The sequence below is a fragment of the Myotis lucifugus genome, unplaced genomic scaffold (genome assembly GCF_000147115.1).
Source record: "Myotis lucifugus unplaced genomic scaffold, Myoluc2.0 scaffold_620, whole genome shotgun sequence".
Lineage (NCBI taxonomy): Eukaryota > Metazoa > Chordata > Mammalia > Chiroptera > Vespertilionidae > Myotis > Myotis lucifugus.
In genome coordinates, this window is record NW_005871668.1 from 366,424 (window position 1) to 389,381 (window position 22,958).

Below are 22,958 nucleotides of genomic sequence, written 5' to 3' on the forward strand. Positions count from 1 at the left end.
ATGAGCAGGGCAAAGCAGGAATGGAGATTCTCCCACTTCACAGATAAGGACACTGAGGCCCAGAGGGTAGGAACTTACCCAGCATCATAGATAGGCCTCAGTCACTGGCAAGCATCTTGGGCTTCAGATACCTTATAAATAATTGTAACATAATGAATGATAGCAATAGGTGCCATTTATTTATTGAATATCACTGTGTGTCAGATTCTTCTAATAACCCCAGGGGTTATAGAATTATTCTTGCTCCCATTTTAGAGATGAGTAAACTGAGGTTTCACAAGATGAAATGACTTCTCCAGGATCCCATGGCTAGTAGGTGTAGGAGGCGGGGTTTGAACAGTAATAGCTCCTTCTAGTTATCTAGGCAGATTTCATTTGTATACTCCTGAGCTTTCCAACCGCCTGCAGCCAGGGGGTAACACAAGGGATCAGGAAAAGGTGAGCCCTCACTTACCCCTGCCTGCCCTCCCACCCCCTAATCTCTTCTCTTCCACAGGGCAAGGTTGGAGATAAAGGATCCCTTGGGTTTCCTGGGCCCCCTGGGCCTGAGGTATGTGATACCCTATTTCTCTATATCTGGTTGCAACTGGGACTGGGTATTGTCCTTGGGAAACCAAGACCCAGAGACAGGGAGATACTTGTCGGAGGTCACACAGCAAATGAGAGATGGGGCTGAGAATAGGAATTCCGAGGGAGGCCATCTTTTCTGCCTCTGCCCTCGGTCAGTGGCAAGCGGGACTGAAGCTGGCCTCAGAGACCCTCCCTAGCCTTGTGGCCGCCTTTACAGTGTCCAGGGAAAAATACCAGGAGAGTCCTCTGAGCGCTGCTGCCTGTACCCTTAATAGGAGCTCTGCACATTCTCTCCCGTCTGCGCCCTGGGACCTTTCCAGCCACTCACAGCCACCCTGCGAAAGTTCAAGGCTCAGAGCTCCGGGGTCTGAGAAGTGAGAAGCCACTGTAAAATCCTGGCATTGGAGTGGAGACTGAGAAACAATGAAGGATGGTTTAGCTATTAACATAATAATTCCAGTCGGGGAAGCAGAACCCTTCGAGTGTCCTGTCCGCTCCCTGTGGGAATTAGCATAGGTATGCTAGACATTCCTCAGGAGATCCAGTGAGGCGGCTGGGGGAGCTCTGCTTGCCCCCCTCTCTCTACTTTGGGGACTCGCTCTGGAGAGCAGGGCGAGCAGTGCCAGAGCCGTTGTCTGTTCAGGATCAACAGCACCCAGTCCCACCCGCCCTCGACTCCCCGGCCCTGGGCCTGCTCCTCTGCCAGGTCTCACAGACAAAAGTCTGGCTCTGCCGGGTTCCCCAGACCCTTCCAAAGATCACTCCCGGGAACGCCCGGATGGATGAGGGAGTGTTTCCTGAGAGCTTCGCGTTCTGACTTTCCACTGTTTTGACTTTGGCCGTGACACCGTCCTATCTTTAGACAAATGGAGTTGGCCTGCCTTCGTGGCCCTGACTCCTTCCCCTGGTCACGGTGGAAAAAGGCTCTTCTGCGAGCCCAGTTTTGCCAGCGGCCCGGCCGGTGCGGGCGGAAAGCGAGCTCCCTCGCAGTTAACGAGGCTCCACCTCGTGCCGGGAGGCTGTGCAGCGTCTCTGGGGCGAGAACCTGTTGATGCGCCACCACGACGTGTGGGAGGCATGAGGACCACGGGTTCCACGGGAGGACAGGGAGCCCCAGAGCAGGGAGGGGACCTCCTCGGTGTCCCTGCTTCTGCAGCGAGGAAGGTCCTGGAAGCCGCCGGGGCCTGCCTCTCCGGCGTTGGGTTCTGTTTGGATTGGCCGACTCGGAAGATGGCTCTGCTCAGCCGAAGACAGAAGCTGCTGAGCCTGTCAGCGCCTCCCGGGGCCTTTCCTCCTTTCCCGGGGACCAGGGTGTGAGCTGCAGCTCCCAGCCCCCCGTCAGTGATCTCTCACTCGTTAGTGGGCCGATCCATGTGGGCACCGGAACCTGATCTGTGCCCCCCTTGCCAAGTTCTCCCTGGGGACGGCCCACCCCAAGCAGACTTGTTTTCCTAGGAATCCGGACCCCAGACCCTTTTGGATGCAGATTTTTACTGAGTGCTCACCAGGCAGCAGGTGCTGTTACTTGCTCACGTAACTCCCCTTAGGGCTCAGAACAGCCCTGTAAGGCGGGTGTTGGTGCTCACCATTTTGCAGATGAGGAAGCGGCTCAGGGACTTGCCTGGTCACACGGTGCTTGGAGGTGGTGGCAAAGTAGGATTTGGAGCCCCTCGTTTTGAAGAAAAAAACATCCAAATTCAGGACCGTTCCTGCCTTGGCCGGTGACAAGGGTGATAGGATGTTTGAGCTGCAATTGAACAGGAATTACCAAAACAATTCCTTCTTTTGATAGGAATTGTCAAAAGAAGGGGGAAAAGAAAAGGCGCCTTATGAAGGCAAGATGGGAGGAGGCATTTTGGCTTCGGTGATTCATGTAAAAAAAGACTTTCTTTGGTTTCTAGCTGGCGGGAACGTGAGGGAGGGAGGCTGCCCGGAAGTGAGTGGGGTCCTAAGCTCAATTCACAGGCATTACACCTAAAACAAAGGGCAGCGTGACGCTGTGGAGGAGGAAAGGAGGGATCCTGCTCCATGTCAGGGAGGAACTTCCACTGCCCAGTCATCCATCTGGAAGGACTGGTCTGGGAGAGTGAGCCCCCATGGAGGGTGTGGGAGTCTGACCCGCCTGGCCAGGATGTAGTGGGAGGAGCCGAGAGCAATTAGATCAGTGCCTTTCAAGCTGTTCAAAGTCACAGCAACCCCAGAACATACTCACACCTGCGGGATCCCTGCAGTCAGAGATGACACTTCTCAAAGCAGGAGGGGGCTGGCTCTGGGCCCCGGCTCATCCCGGCTCAGGACTGGAGAAATTCTAGTGGAGACGCCCTGGTGTGTGTTTGTTCCTGTGCTACATACGTTCCCGCATTGTTTCATGGCCTTTTCTCAGCAACCCTCTGAGGCGTAGGCCTGGTACCACCATCCCCGTTTTAGAATCAGAATCAAAATCGGGGCAGTGAACTGCGCAGGGTGGGATGGAGACCCAGGTCGGCACCCCCAGGACCTATGCTCTTAGCACTTCTCTTCACAGTCCCTATGGGTGACCCCTGCTCTCTGCCTCCCCCCTAGGGATTCCCTGGAGACATCGGCCCCCCTGGGGACAACGGCCCAGAAGGTGTGAAGGTGAGTCCCTGACAGTTCTGTGGCAACCACAGGCCTCCTGGGCTGGCTGCCTGCAGGGGAGTCTTGCCAGCCTGTGATGGGGATGGAGGTGCCACCTCAGTGACCTTTTTTTATTGTTCTCTTCTCACAGGGGAAGCCCGGAGCTCGAGGCCTGCCGGGACCCCCTGGGCAGCTGGGGCCCGAGGTAAGACCATCTGGCCCTGCCCCTGTTCCTGTCCATCCTCCCCCAACCCCCGGCCCACTCCGTGCTGTGTCCTGCAGGCCTTAGGCACACCCTCCAGCTCATTCCTGGCAGCCCTGCTCTGCGGCCGGTCCAGGTGCCTTCTCTGCCCTGGCCTGCCAGGTGGGCCACTCCCTGCCTCCGCGGCACCTGCCTGCACCCGCCTGCCTGGGGTTTCTTCCTCGGAGCCACTGCCACTGCGCCTGCTCACGGTGGCACAGTTTCTTGGGCACTAATATGGGAGGGTAGGAATGGTCGGCTCCGTCTTACGCGTGAGGCCTCATGACTCACAGGAGTGAAGAGACTGTCCGGTCCTGTGGTTAGTGGCAGGCAGGGCTGGGATTCAAAGCCAGGTCTGCTGGCGCCCGAAGCCCATGGATACCATGACATAGACCCTATGCCAGTGATGGCGAACCTTTTGAGCTCGGCGTGTCAGCATTTTGAAAAACCCTAACTTAACTCTGGTGCTGTGTCACATATAGAAATTTTTTGATAATTGTAAACATAGTAAAACAAAGACTTATATTTTTGATATTTATTTTATATATTTAAATGCTATTTAACAAAGAAAAATCAACCAAAAAAATGAGTTCGAGTGTCACCTCTGACATGCGTGTCATAGGTTCGCCATCACTGCCCTATGCTGTTCACTTCCTGCTCCTGGGAGCCGCCTGGGGCATCCTCAGAGAAGCACGTGACTAGCATGGCTAGTAAGTGGCAGAGAGATCTGCTGTTTACTCACACGTGATGAAGGGGATTGACAAAGTCACTATAAGCCCCAGCTGGACGCTGTGCACACTCAGGCAGGCCCCACATTTTACCCCAGGACCCAGGACGCAGCCCTGGTAGGGGTGCAGGAGGCCAGACTCAGCGCGCCCACAGGCAGGCATCCAGCGGGGCCTGGGTCTGGCGGGGTCCCAGGCCGCCCTGGCTTTGGGAGCCGCCACATGAGGCTGCTTTCCTGGAAGTTGGGGCGGGGGGGTGGGGGGGGAGAGCTCCAAAGAGGGGCCCTTGGTCAGGCCTGGCAGGCCAGAGGGATGGGTTTGGAGGCTGCCTGTGCCTGCGGGAAGGCCTGGAGAGTCTCCAGGGCCACAAGTGGGAAGTGGGGGGTGTGTAGAGAAGAGAAAAATGGCGCCCGCCATGTGTTCCCATCTACACTCATGTTACCAAATAACCCTGGATATGCCTGCCACTTGCTCACTCTTCATCGATTCATTCTTCCACTCATACAGTTCCTCTCATGGCCTCCTCCCTCCTTCCGTTCACATCCATGAGACTCTGTGCACCCCCATCCAGAGCGATATTGGGGGTGGCTTCACTACAGCATAAAAGATCATCGCCGTCCTCCAGGAACATAACTTAAGCCAGTCATTATACTTTGGGATGATGCACCATTTTACAGATAGGGAAACTGAGGCACCGTGAGGCCATGGTCTGCCAGCAAGTAAAGGGCAGAGCTCAGAATAGAACCCGTAGCTCTGAGCTGCAGTCGGGGCTCTGCTCCCACAGCACATGATGGAGTTTCACTTTCCTACCCTGCACGGCCCTGAACCCAGGCGATCACATCCGAGGACACCGAGGGCCCCATCCACGTGGAAGTCCCTGTTGACCCGGCCTCTAGGCCATGACGGTGGTGCCCCTGCCTGGGGTGGGCCAGGCAGGGCGCCCGGGTGTGCCATTTTTCTTGGTCCAGAAGGACTCTTCTGTCCACCCCTTTGCCTTCTTATAGGACAGGTTTTCCAAGAGCCCCCCTGGATTAACTTTCTCCTTTTTCCCTCTCTCTTGCCTCCTGACTCTAGGGAGATGAGGGACCCATGGGGCCACCTGGCGCCCCTGGCTTGGAGGTAAGTGTTGCTGGCGGGGGTTTTGTTGGCACTGAGCCTGCTATGCACAGTTGGGCACCATTTGGGTAAGTCATGGGTGGGGGCCTGGGCCAGCCAGAGGGGGGACTAGGACAGACCTTAAAGGAGAGAGACGGGAGGCGGGACACTGACCTCCGTCCTCGCCCACCTGCTGGGTGCTGGTGCTCTTCATCCATTTTCTCATTCGAGTCTCCCATGAGAGGCACCAACCACTTTGCTTAGTGTCACTGGAGGCCGGTGAGGCTCAGAGACTCAGGGGTTTAGGGTCTCACAGCCAGGAAGCGGATGCCCTGCCTGGAACCTAACCCTGCATCCTCTGTCCTCCCCACTGCTCACAGCGGCCTTCCGGAAGGTGCTTGCCCGCCCCCCATCCCTGCAACTGATCCATCAGCAGTTCATGAATGCTTTGGTCTAGGACCTCTTGACACTCTTACAATCTGTGGAGGACCCAAAATGCTCTTCTTTCTGTGGGTTACATCTAGCAATATTGGTCATCAAAACTGAGACATTTGAAATGTCTTAATCCATTTAAAACTCATAATGAACCCATTTCATGTTCACAGAAATACTAGTTTAACAAAAAGTAGCTCCATTTTTCCAAATCAAAATAATCTCATGGTAAGAGTGGCATCGTTTTACTATCTTTAGTATCTTTGCATTCAATCTGCTGACCATCCCACATGTCACGTAGCCTCTGCAAACTTCCGCTGGCCCTCGTGAGAGTGTGAGCGACACAGGCAGATGACATCTTAGTCCTGTTATCAAAACGGTTTGACCACATGGATCGAGAGAAGGTTGCAGGGACCCGCAGGGCCTCCAAACCACACTGGCAGGACCACTGGCATACACTCCCCATCCCCTGGGCCCTTTATCTCCCGTTCAGTCCCCTCCCTTTCCTCACTCCCTGAAGCAGGTGTCATCTCCTCATTATGAACTAGGTCAGCCAGGGAAGGGGACTTTCCCAAGGTCACACAGCTGCAGACCTTCCCCGCGTCCCCCGAACAGCCTGCTGACGTGGGGCTCTGCATCCCTGCCCCCACCCCAGGCACCTTGGCCCTCCCTTGTGCCAGGTCCTGGGACCAGCCGTGCTGCCCACCGGGCTCCTCTCATTCATCTCTCTCTGTTGCAGGGTCAACCCGGCAGGAAAGGGTTTCCTGGGAGGCCCGGCCCTGATGGCTTGAAGGTGAGGGGACTTGGAAGTGACTAGGCTGAGGAACGGGAGGGGGAAATGCCAGGGGGTCAGGGGGGTCGGGGGAGGAAGAGAGGAGAGAGAGGAAGTCAACTTGTGAAGACCCAGGGCGAACCCTGAACTCCATGGCCAGTTGTGACGTGGGGATGGGGTGGGGAATAGTCCCCATTTATCACCAGGTGTTGGTAATCCAAGGAAAAGGGACATAATCTGAATGTCCTGCAGGGGGATACTCGAGTAACGGACACAGCGCAGCCACCACAGATGGAGTGGTGGGATGTTATACAGGAAGTGCCTGTGGGTGTGGTGGTGGGAGGCAGGTATGAATCAGCGCCTTATGGTCTGAGCCCGTGGCAGGGACCAGGTGCACCGCGCTCCTGGGTACTCAGAGCAGAGGCTGGGATGTGGGCAGGTTATCTCCGGGGGCTGGGATTCTAGGTTTCCTCCTCCTCCTCTGGGCCTCTGTATGTCCCCATATGTGCAATACATTTGTTTATGATTTTCTTTTAAGTTATGAAGAAAGAACTAGCCTGGGGAGGAGAGTCATGACCTTCACTCAGCAGAGGGGTAGCCTCACTCCACGGCTTTCTGGGGACTCCCCTTGGGGCTGGATTGTCCCAGCCGTCAGGGACAGGGATTGTGGGGCCAAGTTTACAGCTGGGCACATTTACAGAGGATTAGCACAGAGCGAGGGCTGGGAGGAGGGGCGGGCAGGCAGGTTGTCCGTATTCTCTCCCCTTGTCCTCTTCCCCCAGGGGGAGATGGCCCACATGTCCGTCTGGCCCCTCTGGTGTCATGAGCTGAGGTCTGAGGGAGGAGCTGGGGGAGGATGAGGCTGGGCCCGGGATTGCAATGAGCCACATCCATCTCTGAGCCAAAGCCCTGGCTAGTCTGGGCCCCTGTCCTGCCCTCTGAGGTCTCGGCCTTGCTCCCTCGGATACCAGTTGGGTTTCTGTGGTGGGAGCGATGACATAGCCCCGGTCGATTGATCCCATGATCGCCCCTGTCCCTCTGTCCAGCTCACACTGTGGGGAGGCCAGGGCAGCTGTCACTGTCTAAGGTGTAGGAGCCACCCCGGCCTGGGATCAAGCTGACAGCTGAGGCTGTGAGAGACCACCAAGCTAGAGAGCTAGCAACAGCCTTGGAGATAAATGAGTCTGATCTCCCTTATTTGTAGCTGAGGAGGCTGAGCCCAGAGCAGAGACGAGACTCAGCAGGGTCACCGGAGGCAGAGCTTTGGGGGGGGTCGGTGTCTAGGACCCAGGGGCCCTGGCTCTGACCATTCCCGTCCTGCCGCGAGGGGGTCTGGTGCCGGAGGAATGGGGGTTTCAATCAGTCAGACTTACGTTCCAGCTCTAGCCCTACCTCCTGCTGGCTGTATGACCTCCGACAGCTCACTTCTCCGAGCTTCAGTTTCCACCCCACAAAATGCAGTGGGTTGGTGAAGGGCCCACAGGCGATGTAGACATCAGCGTGCCGAGTAAGCCGCCCAGGGCCACTCGGAGGACACGGGTGACTCGGGTGACCTCCAGGGCCACAGGGTCTGTCCCAGTGTCCCTGCCATTGGTGTAGAGCCTCCAAGGCCAGACTCTGGTGACGAGGCTCCTCGTCCATCCCCACCACAGGGACTAAGGCGGGTCGGGTCGGGGGGTGCTCTCAGGAGGCCTGGACCCCCGCCGCTCAGCCCAAGTGACCCTCCTCTGTTTCTTCGCAGGGAGAGCCGGGCAACCCTGGACGGCCGGGGCCCGTGGGTGAGCAGGTAAGTCCCCCCCTGGTCTCTGAGCAGAACGGCTCTGTATTGAGCACTTACTCTGTGCCAAGCCCTTTGGGAAGCAGTCCACATGCACCCCCCTTTCAGTCCCTTCCCAGCTGCAGAGGTGGGTTCGCTCGTCTCCCTCTTTCTTTGATTGGACGCTGAGTCTCAGGGAGGGGGAGTCTGACGGATTGAGCCGTGAATCACAGTCACAGTGGCCATGCCCCTCTGCGGCTGTCTCTGGGGCATTCGCCCAAAGGGGTGGCGTGACATGTCTCCCAGAACATTCAGCCTGGAAGAGCCCTTCAACAGTAGCTGCCTGCACTCGACTTACAGATGAGGAAGCTGATGACCAGAGGAGCGTAGCCACTTGCCAGGGGCTGTTGGTCAGGCGTCCCTAAATCCTAGAGCAAGTGAAATTCAAACCAGGGGCTCTGGCTAGTCGGGAAGCCAGGCCAATCAAGGTCTGAAGAAGGAGGTTCAAGGACCACCGCCTTCCTTCACTATCAAGGTCCTGGGCCTTGGTGCTGGAGAGACGCAGCTCTGAGTGCTGGCTGGGCGGACGGGGCGGAGGTAGCAGTCTCCTCCACTCCTTTAAGGAGGACCCCGTCCCCACACCCTGTAAGGAGGAATGATGTGGGGACGCAGAAGAATCTGTCTCCACCGAGCACCGTGGATGGCGTGAGAGCCGGGCATGATGGGCTCCCTCACCAGGTCTGCACCATCTGTTGGGGGGAGAGAGGAGTTGGAGCAGGGGGAGGAGTGGGTGTTTTGAAACGCTTCCAGTGTCATTTGAGCGCATTCTGCGGGAAGCCCAGGAGTTTGGAAGGGCTGCTGCGGCCTGGACGTATTTCCTGATTGGAAAAAAAAAAAGGCAATCCGATCAGCAAATTTAATTTCATAGTTATGCTGATGGTAGGGCCCTCAGGAAATAGACACTCAGAACCCTAGAATGTCAGTGTTCTTTGTGCCTCGGACCCGTTTGGCAGGCTGGAGACGCTCATAGGCCCCTTCTCAGAGTAGAATGTTTAAATGCAGAAAATACAAGGCGAAGGAAAATCGATTCTATTCAGACGACAGTTAGGAAAATATGTCCAAATGTGATCTACTCATAGGTATGCTTCTTTATTAATAACAAGATCTAGCATCAGGTCTAATAACCTCAATTTCGAAGGGGTGACAAGACTTAAGGATACCTCTTGAAGCTTCTGCAGTAATATGACATGTCAATATCTGTGACAGTTTTAGCTCCTAGAGTCACAGTATCGGCTACATTTATTGGGCACCTGTTCGGTACGAGGCTCTAAGCCACTTTCTACACCATCACCTGCAATTCCGCCAGCAGCCCTATGGTGGAAGGTGTTATTGCCCCATTTTGCGCATGAGGCTCAGAGAAGTAACTTGCCCAAGGTCTCCCAGGCAGTAACATCACTGTCCAAGCTGCCAGGGATCCCGGGGACCTGCGAGAGGGACTGGAAACCCCTTGGCCTTCTAACAGCTACTTAGAGTGTAGCCGGCTTGCCAGGCCCTGTCCTAGGTGCTGGGGACACCCAGACGATTCCAAGGCATGGGCCTTGCCTTAGAGAAGCTCTGGCGGGGTGCGGGGGGTTGGGGGGGGGGCAGGCATGTAAACACCTAACTCTGAGGTGCCTGGTCCAGCGGAGGACCCACAGCTGTCTCTCCTAGTTGCCTCCCCAGCATGTAGCGGAATGTCACGTGAGAGGAGGGAGGGAAGGAGAAAAACTCCCATAGCAGACAGTGGCCCTTTATCTGTAGACACCGAGGACCAGGCCAGCTCCTCCCCCAAATCAAGGACTCCGATCCTGCCTGTGCAGAGCCCACTGTAGGTGACGATACTGCCTCCTCCCCGGTGCCCTCCGCCAGCCCGAGAGGAGCCAGCGCGCCCGTGCTGTCAGCTGCTTCTCCACCCGCCAGGTGGAAGCCCTGGGCATCTGGCACTGCCCCCCCCTACCCCCCAGCCTCAGCCCCACCCGCAGGACGGGCCTGCCAGGATGTTCCGGACAGTGCCCCAGGGAGGCCGCAGAGGCAGGGCCGGGGAATGGGGCGCTTGCTGTATGGCCCTTATTCATTAGGATCCTGTTTGGCTTCTTGTTTGAGGTTTATGACCTGCCTGCCTTCCAGGGCCCAACAACCCATAAATTTAAAGTAGCTATGAAATTTCTCTTTCCCTGGGCCAGTCGGGCAGAGGCCTCCGAACAAAGCCGCTTTTCTTCCCTGCACTCCGCGTCCTCTCCATGTCTGACTGCTCCCTTGTGGGGCGCTCCGGCCTCTGTCTTAACCCCGTGCCCTTTTAAAACAAGTTAGAATGGGATGGGAGGGAACTCACATGTATTGAGCGCCGACGTGCGCCCCGAATTATCTCCAGAACTCGGAACAACCCCGGGAAGGGGGCGGGACCTCATGTAAAGTCCTCCGTTCTGGAGATGAGACTCAGAGAGGCTCTGTGGTCTGCCTGGGGCCCACCAACCTGAAGATTCAATGACAATGACACCGATAGTGCTAGGTGCCAGCCATTGTTATTAATATTGCTGTCACCTGAAAGTACTCTGATTTTTTTTTTAAGTACGTTGTTGCAAAAGTCAAATACTCAGTTCTTTTCTATAGCTTATTAGCTATGACCTCATACCTTGTACCTCACTCTCTCACCTCCTACTTCAACCCCGAAGGGTCTCTGAGCCCAGGGAGCCAGGGCCCTCCGTGAGTAGTGATGGTGTCTGTGTGTGGGGGGGGAGAGGGGGGCTCACAGCCACATGCTTTGGAGGCCCTGGTGCTGGGCTTCGGAACCACTTGGCCCCAGGCTGCAGCAGCCAGACACACGTGGTCCTGGCCCGAGGTGCCGCTTTGAAACTGGCTCTGAGACCCACAGAGCTAACCCTTTGGAACCAGGTGTCATTCTGTCACTTTACTGGCTGAGGGCATAGCTTCTGATCTATTTCTAATCAGGTTCAAGGTCCCCTCTGTGCATATGTTTTGGGGACAGGGAGCAGACAGGATGGGACAAACCCACTCACCCCTCAGTCTTCCCTAATGCTCCCAGAAACTCAACTCTTGGCTGCAAACCTGGTTCTTCCCAGGGCATTTTGACACCCCCAGCCACACAGTTTGAATTTTGAATCCTCGGTTTGAATTTTCCTTAACAGAGAAGAGTGCAGGGTCTGGACAAGGACGTGTCCGCCTTCCTGGGTGACCCCTCTAGGTGGTTCCCCTTGCTGTTTGCCTGCTCAGGGGGCAGCAGCGTGACCCGCGGCCTCCTAGAGGAACCACTGGAACTCGGAGGCGAGTTATCACCCAGCGGAGTGAAAAAGAGCAGCGGGAACCAGAGTGTGTGTGTGTGTGTGTGTGTGTGTGTGTGTGTGTGTGTGTGTGAGTGAGTGCGCGTGTGCCCTTTCGGAGCGGAGAGGAAGCCTTTCACAAGACAGTGAAGAGGCCTCCGCTTCCCAGATTTCAATCGGGTCTCTTGGCAGAGGCTGCTACGGTATTTCTGTCCTGGCCAGTGAGGTCGTTTCTCTCTTTGAAACAGCCCCGCAGCCCCGAAAGATGGGGACAGATTCCTCACAGACAGGCCTCCTCCCAGCACAGCTTCAGGGCCTCCCCACCATCACCGCTCTCAGCCTGATTCTGGCGCGGGAAGAATGTGTGGCGCTCCCAGGGATGCTGGCAGCGGCCCACCGCTTGGCTCCCAAATGAGAACCATCTGGCGGGCGAGGGAAGTCAGGACAGAGCCGGGAGAGGCGGCTTGCTCCACTTGCTTGCTCGCTCGGTGGCAGCCCCATGCTGGCAGGATTACCAGGCACGGGGCAGGGGACGAGGGAGGGAGACAGCCCCAGAGGAAGGACGCCGCGGGAGGTTGCCTTTGAACCTCGGTGCGCCCCTGAACTCACGTTGCTCCCTCCTGTCTTTTGCTTTCATAAATGTTTCTTACAGGGGCTCCTGGGCTTTGTCGGTCTGGTCGGGGAGCCAGGAATCGTGGGAGAAAAGGTAAGTTGTGTTGAAGGGAACTTCTAAACAAACAGAGCCTGTGTTTTGCAATCTTGAAAAGATGAAGGGGCTGGTTGACCTGGGGGGTTCAGACTTCTTTCTCCTGGGCTCTCCTCATTGCCCTGGCATCCGGGCCTTCAAAGGACCTTTGTCCCTTTTGCGACCGAGGCTCAAATTGGGGAGGTGACTTGCTCAAGGTCACCCAGATAGGAAGTGGCAGAGCTGGCATTTGAACCAGGTTCAGTATCCAAGGCCACACTTTGCCTCGGGCTGGCCCAGGTGGCCAACAGCCTGTGGCTTCCCATTCCCCCCCGCTACCCCCCACCCCGGCCCATGGACCCTGGAGGGCACCCACTTTCCTTCCTGGGGCTTATCTCATCCTCGGCAGGCCCTCGGAGGAGCTGATGGTACTCCTATTGGGAAGATGGAGAAACTGAGGTCCAGAGAGGGGAAGCATCTACCTTCATCTGCCCCCACCTGCCCCCAGGCTTATCCTGAGCCGCCCTCCTCAGCACTCCCTGTGTCCAAGACCCTCTGGCCACACGTGTTCCTCCCCCTCCCCCTCCCCCTCTTCCTCCTCCCTCTCTCCTTTTTATTTTAACTTTTGATTTTGAAATACTGATAGATTCACAAGAAGTTGCAAAAAAGAGTACAGAAAGGCCCAGGGCGCCCTTTCCCCTGTTGCCGTCAGGGGTAACATCTTGCGTCACTGTGTGCAATGTCAAGGCCAGCTCTGCCCTCTCTTCTTGCTCAAATGCTCCACACCCCTCCTCGCCCACAGACCATCGCCCATGCTGTTCCCACGCCAGGTACACGCTTCCACTCTCATCCCTCCACCCTTTGTCTGAATGACTCAGTTACCCTTCAGCGCTCAGGTCAAGCTGTGCTTCCTCAGGGGCGTTTTTCCCACCACACCCTGCACCCAGTGGGTCACACCCCCTGTCAAAAGGCCTTGGCGCCGAGACCCTCTCCGTCACTGCTCGGCCCCACTTTACATCCGTTTTGGCGATTGTGTGTCCATCTCCTCACAACACTGGGTCTCACTCCCTGTGAGCAGGATCTGCCTATGTCTACTCACCACTTCGTCTTCCGGGTCCAGCATATCGTGCTAGTCACATGGTAGATGCTCAATAGATGTTTGATGGCCGGGAGGGTGGACACAAGAACCAGGGCCTCACAAAAACAGCCGGATTCGAACCCAGAGCCCCTGCCTTCCGGCCACAGCTCTGTCTGCTACACTCATCCTCTCTGCCCGTCTGTCAAGAAAGAGTTCCCAGCATCTCATCTAGGTTTGGGCAGGGGGTGGGGAGAATGAAAGACATGCCTTCCATTGCCATCTCTGCCTCAGCATGACCAGCTAGGCCAGGGGTCCTCAAACTTTTTAAACAGGGGGCCAGTTCACTGTCCCTCAGACCGTTGGAGGGCCGGACTATAGTTTAAAAAAAAAAACTATGAACAAATTCCTATGCACACTGCACATATCTTATTTTGAAGTAAGAAAACAAAACGGGAACAAATACAATATTTGTATTTGCATGTGGCCCACGGGCCGTAGTTTGAGGACCCCTGAGCTAGGCCCTAGGACAGCGGTTCTCAACCTGTGGGTCGCGACCCCTTTGGCGGTCGAACGACCCTTTCACAGGGGTTGCCTAAGACCATCCTGCATATCAGATATTTACATTATGATGCATAACAGTAGCAGCATTACAGTTATGAAGTAGCAACGAAAATAATTTTATGGTTGGGTCACAACATGAGGAACGGTATTTAAAGGGCCAGAAGGTTGAGAACTACTGCCCTAGGCCCAGACCAAAGGGGACGTGCAATTAGCGTATCCTTGATCAGGACGTTCCTTGCCTGAGGGAAGCCCCTGTGTGGCATGCTGCAGTGGAGCTGAGGCCTCCCTGGACTTGCCCAGGGTCTTAACTTCTGCTGTGTGACATCCCAGACCCCCACCCCTCCCCTGTCAGCACCCTGAGTGAGGTGGCCATGAGCCGGGCAAGGACTCTCTATAGACCTTGGGCAAGTCCCTGCCCCTGTTTGGCCTCCGGAAGGCCCTCTGCACCTGCCCCCCACAGAGCCACCCCACAGCTGTGACCTCCCTGAATTGTTGTCTCCATCACAGGGTGACCGGGGCATGATGGGACCCCCAGGAGCACCTGGACCCAAGGGGTCAATGGTAAGGAGCAAGTCTGCATCCCTCTGCCCTCTCCCGTCCCAGCCATGGCGGCAGCTCTGCTCTCTGCCTGCCTCTGCCTCCTCCAGACATTCAGGATGGTTTGCTCCTTCTCCCTCGGGGGGCGGGGGGGGGGGCGGGGGGACCTGGCTGCTGCTCTGTGTCCCTGGGCTGGGGCTGAGCCGGCTGAGGTGGGAGGGACTGAAGGAGGAAGAGACACCTTCCACCGCCTAGTCCTTCCTTTTCTTCCCTCTGCGTAGGGTCATCCTGGAACGCCCGGTGGTGTTGGGACCCCCGGAGAGCCTGGACCCCCGGTAAGCAGAGCCCTCAAGAAAATAACTGTGGTCATGATAGTGTGATGGCACAGCTAAATGAAACCATGCGGCTGATGTTCGTTCATTCCACAGTGACGTTCATTCCATAGTGATGTTTATCACACGGGGCATCTTGGTCGTTAGCACCATTATGGCTTTGTTCATTGACTCAGGAAATACTGTGAAATTTGTGCCTGGGGCCTGGCCAGGAGCTGGGATGCAGCCATTCACAAGGCAGAAAGCAGTCCCTGTCTGTCCTTTAGGAGCTTCTAGTCTGGTGTAAGGGGGAGAGAGAAAACCCAATAAATAAGAAACCATGGGGCAAGGAGGGGAGAAATGGGAAACGCTGGGGACAAATGAGCTGAGGATTAGAGCCGAGGATGCAGGGGTCCTGGGCTTCTTGCAATGACTGGGGGACCTGGGATATTCCTGAGGATCCAAGGCAGGGAGGGATGGGAGAGGCAGGAGGGCTGGGGGAGGGGGGTGGTAGCAGCACCCAAATTCAGAGGCCCCTTCTACTCCCCGTGGGGTGATATGGGTGTAGGGAGGGCTGGCTTTCACCTAGAACATGGACCGTCTGGTCCCTCTGCCTCTGCTGATGGAGGATGTGGAGACTGGCAAGGGCACCCACTTCAAGGCCAGGGCTCAGGGCTAGGGGTCCACTCTGGGAGATGGAGGGATGGGCTTCAGGCAGGTGGAAAGGGCGTGAGGGGAAGCACCCAGCCCAGTCAGGACCCCCAGGCAGGGCAGGGGGATAACTTCAGGCTGCCCAGGTCCCTCCAAGGGCCGGATTGAGGGGCTCCCTAGGGTCTGATGAAGGAGGCCACGGGAGCCTCTGGAGATTTGAACCCAAGGAAAGTGTGCACACACCAGATCTCTGCGCCAATTAGGGAAGCAAGGCCAGCTCAGTTCCCAAACGTTTGTGTGCACCTACTGTGCGCGGAGCCTATGCCCAACTCCAGGGGTACAAAATGGTAAGAAATAGCTCTGCTCTTAAGATTCTCACTGTCTAGTGGGGGTGCCGAGTATAATCGTTCTCTCGCTCATTCACAGATCTTTACTGAGCACCTACTATGTGGCAGGCAGTGCTGGGTGTGAGAAACCTGGCCACAAGTGACCATCATCCAAACATGGGTGACAGGCAACAGTGGGTTCTGCCTGCCCCCCCCCCCCCCGCCACAGTCCTTTAGATGAGGCAGAAAGCTCTCAGAATGCAGAGCTGAGGTCAGAAGCCAGCACTCGGAGCCCCCCATGGCATGTTTCTTCCCGGTTCATGAGGAGGAGGAAAAGCCACCTTTGGAGGGGCTGGTTGCCGGCGAAGGCACCCAGCTTGGAATCCAAGGGCCCAGCCACCCAACCAGAGGCTACGTCCCACCTCCCTCCCCAGTGTTCACAGGACCTGAGCACCAGGGCCCAGGAAACACTCCTGGAAACAGAGTGATGCGAACCCATCAGCGTGGGAGGTGCCCAGGGTCAGAGACCAAGTACAAGGATGCTAGGGACCATGATCAAACCCCAGCTCTGGCACCCCTGGACTGTGGCTTCCCTGCGCCTCAGTCTCCCCATCTGTCCAGTGGGAAGAAGAAAGCCTGGAAAGGAGTTGCTGGGACAAAATGGAAGGCCAGTGGGAGGTGGGCCAACAGTGGGGACCTCAGGGTAGCACATAGGAGGAAGGTGCTGACCTCCTGAGAATTCCCTACCCCCGTAGCCCAACTGACGTCCTCCCGCCCCAATTCCTCAGTGCTTCCATCTGTTCACTGGGTTGGCCCAGACTGAGTGAAATCAGAGCCCAGGGTTGCCAGTGACCCTTCACTGCTGCAGCCTGGGATGGGGCTCCTTCCGCCAGCCGGCTGCCCCTAGTGCCGCTGGGGAAGCCAGAGAACACCAAGGTCAAGGTCAGAAAGCCGACTGTAGAATCAGACACATGTGAGTCAAACCTGGGCCCCCACCTACTAGCTGTGTGCTTGTTGGCAACACCCACAGCTCCCCTGAGCCTCAGCTTCCCCATCTATAAGCCAGCATACTACTACCTTCATTACGAGATTGCTGTGAGACAAATGATTTCGTTCATGACCTAATTGCTCAGCAGACTACCTGCATATACTAAGTGCTTATGAATGGTCTTAGTAATAATAATTACTACTTGTTAGCTACACTAATTACCACAAGTATTAATAAGACTATTACTAGTACAGGGACATTACTGGCAATATTGTTCGCATCTGATTGGCATTTTCCTACTTTTCCAAACACTTTAACACCCATGTTTTTCTGCAGTCCCTGAGGTCCGTCAAGATTATCCTCCCCGTGGCTGGGGGCGGGGACACAGTCAGGTCCTGAGAGCTCCAGTTTCTGGCCTTCTCCTTTAAGAGAGCTGGTAGCTGCTACCCTTTCCTGGGGACCAGCCAGGACACTGTGTCTTCTCAGCAGCTCTAGGAGGCCGAGGCTCTTCTTATCTCAATTTTTTAGTTGATGAAACTGAGGCCAAAGCGTTTAAGCCACTTGCCAAACTGACAGAATGAGTAAGCGGCAGAGCGGGATTTGAACCTCGGTCTCTGGTGGAGCAGCTGGCCCGTGGAAGCACTTGGCTCTACTGCCGCTAAGTTGAGACTTGGCTCCTGAGATTTCCCAGGGACGCATCGCGTGCCTTCTGCGGTCTGAGCTCCCTCCATAAAGTGGTCCCTTCTCACCAGTCCTCGTGGTCTCCACCGTCTGCGAGTCAGACCTGCCTCTATTGGGCCAAGCTGGCTTCTCACCCTGCTTACTCTGCTGACCAGGGGTCGGGTTGGGACCCAGCAGCAGCCGGAGGGTGCGCACCCCTCGAGGCCATAGGGAGAGAGAGATGGGAGCTGCGGGAGTTTTTGCTGAGGCCACAGACGGAGCTGGGCTCTCTGGTATTCAGAGGGGGCTGAGGCCGCCGCCCCCCTCTTCCTTGTGAAAGGAGCAGGCCCAGTCTGCGACTGGCCGCTGAGCTGCTCTATCCTCTTATCCCCATTGTTTAGTTTATGAAACCGAGGCCAAAGAGTTTAAGTCACTTGTCTAAGCGACAGAATAAGTAAGTGGCAGAGCTGGGATTTGCAAGTAGCTCTGGAGGGGTCCTGGCCGGCCACTGGGAGCAGTTGCTGCCTGATGGGTATAGCTGGGGCCGGAACCCGGGAAGAGAAATTAGGCAGCGAGACCGCCTGCTCCCTCTCTTTGCCTCCTTTCTCTCCCTCCCAACCTTCTGTTCTCTTCAGTTGTTTGCGTATTCATCATTCCTTCAACAGATTCCTAACTCCCTGCCACAGGCCTGTGTGGGGCCAGTGCTAGGAACAAAGCCAGCCCTGCTTTCTGTCCCTCCGCCCTGTCTCTCCCGTGCGCCTCTTCTTGTCATTCCAACATCAAACCAAGATAACTGGCATCCTCCTCGGGCCAGCCTGTGCCCTTCTCTTTGCACCTCTTCACCACCCCCTTCCCTGTGCAAGCCTGCATTCCCCTCCCTCACCTCGAGGCTGTGGTCTGGTCCCCCCAGGCCTGTTTCCAGGCTTTCAGGGAGCTCTCCGGTGATAGTTGGGGTCAGGGTGTGGGACAGAACTTGGGTTGCCACATTCTCCTTGCTGATAGGGGGAGACAGAGGAAATGGGCCCTGGCTGGTGGGCTCAATGGTTAGAGCATCAGCCCACTCATCAAAGGGTCAGGGTTTGATTCCTGGTCAAGGGCACATACCTCGGTTGCAGGTTTGCTCCCTGCTCCCTATCGGGGCATGTGGGGGAGGCAACCCCTTAATGTGTCTCTCTCCCGCCTTTCCACACTCTCTCTGAAAAGCAATGGAGAAAAGATCCTTGGGTGAGGATTAAGGACAAAAAAAGAGGAAATGGGAATTTAAGGAGAGTCTTTTCTCAGAAGTGTCCTGTAGCCTCTGCTTGTTGATTTTGAGATAAAGAAGGAAACTGCTCTTGCAGGGAGGCCTCTTCGCGAAGAGAAGAAAGGGTTGAGGCTCAGGAACCAGGCGGAGTCCTGCTCAGGGTTGCAGCTTCTCCTCCACTTCTCCCAGTGGGATAGATTTTCCCCCGGGGCCACAGCCTTTAACGGGAAGGCTGCTGAGCTGGGCAGGGGGCCGCTCCTGAGGCCAGGCTGTGCCCCTTGCTGCTCACCCTCAGTGCCAACTCACTCCCTGACAAAGGGCTTCTCCAAACTCTTCTCCCCACAGGGTCCTCCAGGATCTCGAGGCCCACCGGGCATGAGGGGAGCGAAGGGACGCCGGGTAAGTGAGGCCCAGCCCCCGGGAGCTGGCACTGGTCCCCTGCTGGGGAGACCACCTCCTGTACCTTGCCCCCCCGCCCCCCACCCCGTGCTGAGGTCCTTGACTTTCCCAGCACCAGGCAGGGTTCCAGGCTCACTGTGGGACCCCACCCATTTTCCAAGCCATTTCTGAGCACCAGGCCTTGCCATCCAGTGGGCACAGATGGGCTCTGTGGTCCCAATGCTTTGTGCGTTCATTTGTTCGTCCAGCCACCTCTTATGTACACCCACTCTGTGCCGGCCGCTGAGACCAGGACAGGCATGACGCCTGCTTGCCTTTTGATTCAATCAAGTTGGTCAAACAGCCAGTTTAGGGTCATTGGCATGTAGTTGGTGGAAGCATGGGGCAGCTTGGGAGCCTGGAGGAGGCACCTCACCTGGACAGGGTACCAGGGAAGCTTCAGGGAGAGGGCGGTGCTTGAGCTGGTCCCAGATTCCAGGCCGAGGGAAAGCCCGCAGGCAAGAGGAGGGTGGCATGTTCAGGGATCCCCAACAGAGGGACAGGGGAAAAGGATGGGGCCAAGAATTAGCGGTTGCCACGCCAAGCGGGGCCTCAAACACCAGAGCTAGGCTTATGGGCTCTGCTCCAAGGGTAGTGGGGAGCCATAGAGAGTTTTAAGCAAGGGCTGGTCTGATCACGGTAGCAAGAGGTAATCTCTAGTACTTACTATGTGCCAGGCACCATCTTATCACATACATCAACTCATTTAATCTCAATGCCACCCTATCAAGTAGGTGTTACTCTTAATTCCATTTTACGGACCAGGAAACTAAAGCACAAAGAGGTTAAGTCTCTTGCCTCAGGGTGCAGAGCTAGAAAGTGGCAGAGCTGGGATTTGAACCCAGTGGATCTGGCTCTTTTGCACGCTGAATGCAGCCTGACTTTCAGTCATGCAGGGAGGGCTGATGGAGGGGTTTCCGGCACCCACTGGCGTCCAGGGGCCAGGCCGTGCAGCCTGTAAAAAGGAAACGAGATGGCGCAGGTAGTGCAGGCAGCCGGGGCCTGCTAGCCAAGCGCCATACCGGGGATCGGTGACGATTATGCTTCCCTTGGCTGAATTTCAAGCGGTTTTAAATTTTCCCCTGAACCAGATGGCCTGAGCAGTCAGCCTAGGAAAGGGGAGATTGAGAGGCATTCCCCAGGCCGGCAGGGCCCCTCCCAGCAGCATGCCCTGGGTCTATGCAAGTGGACCGAGGCCCATGGACAGCCTGTGTACCTTGCCTCCTGGAGGCCACAGGAGCTGGAGGCTGAGCTACATTGGCCCAGGCCCTGCCCCCTCCCTCCAGATGAAGGCTCAGGCCCCCTCAGCTCACTGAGTTCCACACTCCCCCCTGCACCCCCCCACCCGCCCTCACCAGCACCCCTCCCCAGCAGTGGCTGGAAGAATGCATCTCCAGCTTGAGGAAGCCCAGGCTCCCAGCCACATCAAAGGCTCTGGCTGGGAGGGGAGCTTCAGGAACTCCAGTCCCTTCCCCCGCTGGGTTTGGCAGGAATGCGAAACCTGTGGGATCTGACAAGATTCAAAGTCAAACCATTTAAATGTACATCTAAAGGTTTATATCATTCTAATGTAGGCAAAGCAGCACCTGTCTTATGTGTGACATAGAAGGATGACTCATTTATTTTAAAATACCGAAGGGTTGCCCTAACCAGGTTAGCTCAGTGGATAGAGCGTCGGCCTGCAGACTGAAAGGTCCCAGGTTCGATTCCGGTCAAGGGCATGTACCTTGGTTGCAGGCACATCCCCAGTAGGAGGTGTGCAGGAGGCAGCTGAATCGATGTTTCTAACTCTCTATCCCTCTCCCTTCCTCTCTGTAAAAAATCAATAAAATATATTTTTAAAAATAAATAAATAAAATACCTAAGAGCAAATATGAGGCACTTTTTAACAGTGAATTAGCAAATCCTGGCCTATTGTCTATTTCTAATCTGAAGTCTCATCTTTTCATAGGTGCCTGAAGCCTCTCTTCTGAGGAGCATTTTTATAAAAAATAGTTTATAAAAAACCCTGTGGGATCTGCCCCCTGTGTCCCCTGCCTAACAGGCCTCTGTTGCCCACTTCAGATGGGGTAGCTGAGGAGGTGGGGGACCTAGAGAGGCACCCACTGTGCTGCTAAAAAGCTCAGTTCTGAGAAGCCCCCATCCCCGGCCCCTACGGCTCCCGGTTGGCTCTGTGACCTTAGCAAGGCCTTGCTGCTCTCGGGGCCTCAGTTTCCCCATATGCGCCGTGGAGAATGGCCTTGGAGGTTTGCAAGGTCCTGCTGCTTCCCTGCCCACATGCAGATGGGCCCTGCTGTCCACCCCAGTCCTCCACCCTCCTGCCCTGGGAAACATGATGGCTAAGGGATGGAGGCCAGAGGCAGGATGAGCCCCAGACCCTCTGTTCTTGGTAGAATTGCTGACGGAGTTCGGGTCCACGGGCCCCAGTTGAAAGAGCAGAGGCTCTGGGGTCAGACAGGTGGGTATAGGGGCAAATCTCAGTCTTTCCATTTATCAGCTCTGGGACCTCAGTCCCGTGTCTTAACCTCTCTAAGGCGTGGTGGGTGATGTTAGGAGGAAGTTGCAAGGATCCAGAATTTGAACTCAAGTCAGCTGGTTGCCCACTATTATTCTCCACTACCAGTCACTGTTGATCAGTGTGGGAGTGAGCTCCCCATCACAGGGGTGTGCAGGTCTGGCCTACAGGAGCTGCCAGGAAGCTGCGTGCTAGGAGAAGACAATGGCAGACTCCACTCTCCCTCCACACATCCACTTTGAGGGAGTTGGGAGGCTCCTGAGATTCAGGTGCTGACACTGGGCTCTGCTCTTGTGAGTGGGGCTTAGAGGTCAGCAGACCTGAATCCTGACTTCCCCTCTGTGAGCCTCCACTTTTCCCTCCGTAAAATGGGTCAGCAGCAGAACCAACCGTGAGGATTACATCCCTTCCTCAGTGCCTCACACAGGTCGGCTCCTGGCAGGCAGTAGTGTGTAGAATGTGCTTGGCACTTATTCACTCCCTCTCTATCATCCATCCCTTTTTCACAAGAGCTGCGATTGGCCAGGTTTTCTGTCCCAGGCAGGGCTCCTCCCCACCAAGCCCCAGCTGTGACTTCAAACATCTTCCTGGGAAGTGGCTCCCAGAGAACGGACATGTGGCTTCGATAGAAACCCGGGCCTGCCTCCAGTGGGGTGGGTCAGTCATGCTCATTTGGGGAAGGAGGGTCAGGAGTGGGGGACCTGTAGGACGCAGAACAAGCTTCAGAGTGGCCAGAGCAAGGGTGCGGGTGTGAGGCGGCCCTGGCTCCTTGCCCTGCACAGTGGAGCGGGGGAGAGAGGGAGGCTGGGGCCCGTTGCCTCCTTCTCCCTCCAGACAGGAAGCTTGGTCCTCTTCTTCCCGAGCCAGCCCGGCTCTGGAGCTCTCTGGTGCTCCCAGGGGATAGCAGAGTCCCCTGGGGAACTGGGGTTTTAGACGGTGTCTTCTCTAACACCCTGCCCCAGTGCAAAGCCTTCCCGGCAGGCTCTTCGAGGCCCTGACTTGCACACCTGCTGTGATGGGGAGCTCACTCTCACACTGATACACAGTGTTGAATAGTGGTGGAGGGGGAAAGATGGGCAACTGGCTAACTTGGGTTCAACTTCTAGCTCTCCCACTTTCCAGCTGTGTGACCAAGGCTGTTTCCTTACTTGTAAAAGGAAGACAACAGCTCTCACTATTATGGCTGCAGCTGCTCTTGTTGTTACTATGATTACAGATCACATAACCTTTCTCCCAGAAAGGCTTCGATTCCTAGGATAAGCAGGCTGCCGTGTGATCCCGGCCCAGCCCTCGGCACTGCTGGGCCTCTGCCCCACTCCCAGAGCTCTCCCTTTCCAGGGAGGTTTATGCCTCAACGAGAGACGGAGGCCGGCGGCCAGAAGGTATCTCTCAGAAAGGTCCAGAAGCCCACCCTTCTGCCCAGCCTCTGTCCTGGCTTGCATGACCCAATCTGGCTTCATCT

General features: G+C 56.1%; 1 protein-coding gene across 1 annotated transcript in view; it reads left to right on the forward strand.

Moving 5' to 3' along the window:
• LOC102427501 (collagen alpha-1(XXVII) chain) overlaps positions 1–22,958 on the forward strand; it is a gene marked incomplete at its 3' end in the record, with an annotated part of 129,398 nt that overhangs the window by 95,607 nt on the left and 10,833 nt on the right. Inside the window, exons 21-30 of the mRNA XM_014447154.2 lie at positions 497–550; positions 3,133–3,186; positions 3,317–3,370; positions 5,206–5,250; positions 6,398–6,451; positions 8,172–8,216; positions 12,156–12,209; positions 14,335–14,388; positions 14,646–14,699; positions 18,889–18,942. Of these exons, the coding sequence (XP_014302640.2) occupies positions 497–550; positions 3,133–3,186; positions 3,317–3,370; positions 5,206–5,250; positions 6,398–6,451; positions 8,172–8,216; positions 12,156–12,209; positions 14,335–14,388; positions 14,646–14,699; positions 18,889–18,942 (522 nt within the window). The remainder of the gene's footprint in view (positions 1–496; positions 551–3,132; positions 3,187–3,316; positions 3,371–5,205; positions 5,251–6,397; positions 6,452–8,171; positions 8,217–12,155; positions 12,210–14,334; positions 14,389–14,645; positions 14,700–18,888; positions 18,943–22,958) is intronic.